General features: G+C 46.7%; 1 protein-coding gene across 1 annotated transcript in view; it reads left to right on the top strand.

The window, feature by feature from the left end:
- The window catches only part of EIF5B (eukaryotic translation initiation factor 5B), a 40,652-nt gene that overhangs the window by 32,948 nt on the left and 2,328 nt on the right, over positions 1-5,376 (top strand). The window contains 5 exon segments of the mRNA XM_035894362.1: positions 2,137-2,268; positions 3,579-3,710; positions 3,825-3,901; positions 4,024-4,188; positions 5,113-5,251. Of these exon segments, the coding sequence (XP_035750255.1) occupies positions 2,137-2,268; positions 3,579-3,710; positions 3,825-3,901; positions 4,024-4,188; positions 5,113-5,251 (645 nt within the window).

Here is a 5,376-nt window from a genome sequence, read left to right as displayed (position 1 = left end):
CTGCAAACATTTTGCTTAAGGCAAAGAAGACCATACAGATAACCTAGGGTGAATGTGATAGGACAGGCCTTAAAGATTAGGTTTAGCGGTGGAAAACTAGTGTCAGGGTCCTAATCTAAGGCCGTAACAACCGTGGTGCACTTCATTTCGTTGGAGAATTGTGTTGCTGTAGGCCACTGTAGACCTTAGCATTTAATCTAGCTCTTTCCTGCAGCCTTAGATACTCTTGTTAAAGTAGTACTGATGATTGCTGAGGCCTGGGCTGTCGCTGGCGCGCTCTCTCCGCCACAGTGATTCTCTGCCGTGAGGCTGTTGTGGCCTCAGAGGTGCTGAAGGATGCAGTAGGGATGCTGAGGTGGAATCCGAGCAAGAGCTTCTTGGCCTGCTTTAAATAGAATCATAGAATCATTTAGGTTGGAAAAGACCTTTAAGATCATCCAGTCCAGCCATTAACCTAACCCGGCCATTCCAACACTAAGCCATGTCCCTAAGCACCACATCTACCCATCTCTTAAATACCTGCAGGGACGGTGACTCGACCACTTCCCTGGGCAGCCCGTTTAGTGCCTGACAACCCTTTCTGTGAAAAAAATTTTTCCTGATGTCCAATCTAAACCTCCCCTGGCACAACTTGAGGCCATTTCCCCTCATCGTATCACCCGTTACCAGGGAGAAGAGACCGACCCCACCTCGCTACAGCCCTCTACAGTTGTAGAGGGCGATGAGGTCTCGCCTCAGCCTCCTCTTCAATAGGAAGGAAGGCAAGAGCCAACCTTTTCACTTGCTCTGGAGCGCAGCTTTACAGTAATAACTTGATAATGGCTAGAGAGCGGCAAAAGGAAAAAAACCCTTGCTGTTTACACCTAGGTGATTGTCTCTGCATTGATGGAAGCTGTTGAATATATTCTGGTACTGTGAGGGATGAATTGAAAGCATTTCTGACTGTTTGCTTCCCTTTATTTAAAGCAGAAGATAAACTGGCGTGTGAAACCCTTAATGAGCGTGAAGGTTTTTTGGTGGGACTGAATAGCAACATAACAGATCACAGGCTCCCATCAACAAGATCTTCAGATGAGTTTCTGCTCTTTGGTGGGAGGAGTACAGGGTACCAGCACCAAGATCAACAATGCTGGATTTGGGAACCTTTAGCTGGGGAAGCGGATCTAGGGGAGCTGAGGTTTTTCTTTTTTTGAAGCAGGCAATGAGTATACATTTCAATTCAGCCTGTCCATGGGGTATTGTCATCCCTGAAATAAGACCCAAATTTTGGGGTGGAGGGCTGAAGAATAGTGGCTTGCAGGAACAAAGTGCTTACTGAGGAAGGAAGCTGCCTCGCAGTTTCAAGAGCAGGACAGGACATCTCCTAAAAAAGAAATGAACAATCCAACCAGAAAATCCCTCCAACACTGATTTAAAGGTCTGCAGAAATAACTGCTGCTGTGATGCATTAGAGCTGTGTCCTGAGTGGGGAGGGACCTTCGAGGTTCCTGTGGGTGGGGAGCAGCACATGGGAAATCGAGTGGGGAACTGTGTAGGTGGGAAGGCTGGGTGGGAGGCCTCCTGTGGGAGAATGAGACGGCTCTTCCTGGGTGGAGCCTTGGGCTGTACCAGCTGAGCTGTAGTACCTTAGCTGAGCTGTCAGAATCTTCCCCTTACTTCCCTAGGGAGCTGAATTTATGGTGTGTTTGGGGTTTTTTTTTGGTTTGGTGGGTTTTTGTTGGGTTTTTTTTTCGTGTGTTGGTTTGGTTTGGTTTTGCATGTCGTGTTGGTGTGTGGGGTTTTTTGTTTTTTGGTTTGTTTTTTTTTTTTTTTAGCAAGCAGCTGCCTATCACTATTGCTTTTTACTAGTATATATTCCTTTCTGGCTGCCTTCTGGTTTTAGACAATTCCCTCTGCCCTGCCTCCCTTGGCAGGGGGGAGCGCTGGGAAAGTGATGGGAGAGGAGCATGCAGACCAAAACGTGCATGCCAGGAGCAAAGCAGAGAAAAATCACTGAGGAAAGATGGGAGCTGCTGGACTTCAGTCGTGCTACCTGCTGTGCTTGCTGGTGGCAAGTTCTTTAGCTGCTCAGCCCTACTTTGTGTTGCTGGGTAGCACCTACGTGAACTCCTTGCTATTGTGTGTTCTCCCTTTCAGAACCAGTATGAAAAGCACAAAGAGGTCGTTGCTGCTCAAGGTGTGAAGATTCTTGGGAAGGATTTGGAAAAGACCTTAGCTGGTTTGCCACTGCTTGTAGCTTATAAAGAGGATGAAGTCCCCGTCCTCAAGGTGAGATGGCTCGTGCTGAGATAAGACACCGACAGCCAGGGTAACAGAGTTCTCTGGTGATGAAGCTCATTCAAATGTTGTGAGCTCAGTGTGCAAGTAACTTGCTTATTTGGGTTGAGTTTTAACAACAGTTACAATAACATGCCCTAGCCTCATGCCCATGCAAGGCATCAGTGCGGCGACGTTTTCGGTATCTTGACCCTTAGCTTTTCCCTAATGCTTTACTGGGGCATCTCTGCTGGTAGAATAAGGTTTGAAAACAAATGCTGTAGTGTAGTTTGACTATATGTTAATTACTGATTTGGTATTTGTAGTCACTTATGCATATATTTAAATTATATTAGGCAAATATCTGCTAGTGGAGTTCTTCAGACTATCGTAACTGCAAAGCTGATTTAAGACTTCTGTAATCAATTTCTTTTGTGACTTAACACTTCAAAAATGGCAGAGGAAAGAACGTAGCTATCTTCAAACCAAAACTGCAGTGAGGCGCTCCTGTTCTCCAAAGTCAGGAAGTTAAGTTTAAAAAAAGGAAACGTGCATGTTTGCCAGTTTACTTTTAACCACAGCTTTACCTTAGCCTTCTGTCTACTTATCTTTGCCTCTGAAGGGGGGTTAATCCTTCAGGTCCTCCGAATACAGACCTTGTTTCTGGGGATGTAGGAATACGTATGGAAGATGTACTAGTAGTAGATAAGCGAGGGCTTAATGTAAATGGCAACAGCCATTCACCTGGCAGAGGAAAAGACTGAGTGGGTTGAAAAGGCGTGGGATCTTAAAAAATCGGGTGGGTTTTTTTAACTTCTCTGAAAACAGCAAAATGGCCTTGCCGCTCCTGTATCCTCTGTTTTGTACCGCGGCCTAAAGAGCATTCAGAATCCTTTCCAGCTCACAGTTTTAGGAGCTTTTGTTGCTGGTCCCTCAGTTAGGGAGCCAAAGATCGTGCCACCCCGGTGGGGTTGCGCGTGCACTCAGTCCTGCCCGCAGCGCTGACAGTGCTGGGAGAGCAAGGTGCAGCCTGCAGAGGAATGCTGCCAGCTCCCACGGCGGGCATCCGCTTTGCCTTGCGCCTGATCGCCGCCTTGTAAAGTCCTCAAGCCTAGCTCAGTACAGGCTCCTCCAGTGCCAGAAAGCAGCAGCAGCGAATCACGGGGCTGCGCGTGACCTGTGCCGCAGGCCTGCAAGTTGGTATCGATCCGTACGGCTGTCGCACGCTTTCGGCAGCTCAGGAACAGAAAGGCTTTGTACCCCGAGGCACAATAGCCATACAACTAAAACTCGCTTCCCCCCCTGCTTCTTTTTCCCCAAAGGATGAACTAATACACGAACTGAAGCAAACGCTGAATGCAATCAAGTTAGAAGAGAAAGGCGTTTATGTTCAGGCTTCTACCTTAGGCTCTTTAGAAGCATTACTTGAATTTCTTAAAACTTCAGAAGTGCCAGTAAGTACCTCTGTCCTGTACCCCGTGTCGTCGTTGCTACGTTTGAATTGATAACTGTTTCCTTTCGCCTCAGAAAGATTAGTGACTGATTTCTGTGGCTTTCCTCTTCATCAGTATTCAGGAATTAACATAGGTCCTGTCCATAAAAAAGACGTTATGAAGGCATCGGTTATGTTGGAGCATGACCCGCAGTAAGTAACTTCTTTTGCTTTTCTACCTTGGCAACTGCGCGGTGGTGTCTCAGGAAGGCCCCCTCCTCCGCTCTGGCCCTGGGGCCTGCCTCGGAAACCCACGGGCTTATTTTTACTTACAGGTACGCAGTCATTCTGGCATTCGATGTGAGGATTGAACGTGATGCACAGGAAATGGCCGACAGTTTAGGAGTTCGGATTTTTAGTGCGGAAATAATTTATCACTTATTTGATGCCTTCACAAAATATAGACAAGACTACAAAAAACAGAAACAAGAGGAATTCAAGTAAGTAAGAGCGATCCTCTTCTGCATGCTTCCCAAATAAGCAACGTCTCTTAATTGTTTTGCTATAAATGAGATTGCATTTAACTTCTGGTTTCTGTGTTATGACTTGGCATGTAGCTCTGATGGAAGGGAAGGAAGGGAGGAAGAGGACAGGGCAGTAACTCCAGCCTAATTGCTTACATCTGGGATTAGGCTTAGCAGCACCCTTAGCAGCAGCACCCTACTTAGAGCTGTGAAGCACTTTTAGCAGATTTAGCTACAACTGTCATGTACCACGGAGTGTTCTTCTTAAGGTTTGCTTTGCGTACTTGCCTTCTGTTCCTCGTTTGTGACAGATGGGTTAGTCTTGCAGAGTTAAGGCACAAAACTAAAGGGATCTGGATTCTATTGTTTCGCATTTATGCAATTCCAGTGTGCAGGGATTAATTCTGACGGCAGTAGCACGAATGTGCAATCACTTAAGAATTTATAGGGACCCAAAATTAATTTTTTGAATCTGTGTCGCTGGCTGATCCTCAGTAAAGTAAGGACAGGCAAAATAAATGTAAATGTATTTCATTTCGTATTGATCCCGGTTTGAGTTTATACACCCCAGCATTCAAACGCATCTGTTCACTTTACAAACAAACGGTTTTGAATTTTTGGAGTCCCTGCGATGGGTGGCCACCCTTTGGTCTGGGTCTTAGCTGACTGCCCAAAATAAAATCCATGCCAGCCACGCTTGATTGTTGTTCCTTACAGTTGTTGAAGATCACATATTGACTAGAATTAGTGAGATTGCAGAAGTTTTTCCCTGCTTGATTTCTCCCCGAGTGACGTTCCCAGAATAAACGCCCAAGAAGCACGGGAGAAGGCAGAACCGTTAGCGCTCTGTCCGCTGTTCCCGTGTCTGTCTCAAAACGCCTTTTCTTTGTCATCTTCCAGGCACATAGCAGTATTCCCTTGCAAGATGAAAATACTCCCGCAGTTCATTTTCAACTCTCGTGACCCAATAGTGATGGGCGTAGTTGTGGAGGCCGGCCAGGTGAAGCAGGGGACCCCCATGTGCGTACCCAGCAAAAATGTAAGTACGCGCCCTCTTCCCAGCGGCCGTTTGATCTTCCTGGTAGTTCTGGGACGATGCACCAGGAGACGCTTGCGTGCCTTTCCCCAGCGTAGGGTCTTGGTAGGGGAGGAAATTCCGGCTTT

Source organism: Egretta garzetta, unplaced genomic scaffold (assembly GCF_000687185.1).
Source record: "Egretta garzetta isolate BGI_Z169 unplaced genomic scaffold, ASM68718v1 scaffold5, whole genome shotgun sequence".
NCBI lineage: Eukaryota > Metazoa > Chordata > Aves > Pelecaniformes > Ardeidae > Egretta > Egretta garzetta.
Note: the sequence above shows the minus strand (reverse complement) of the source record. Positions and strands in the feature narration are given on the sequence as shown.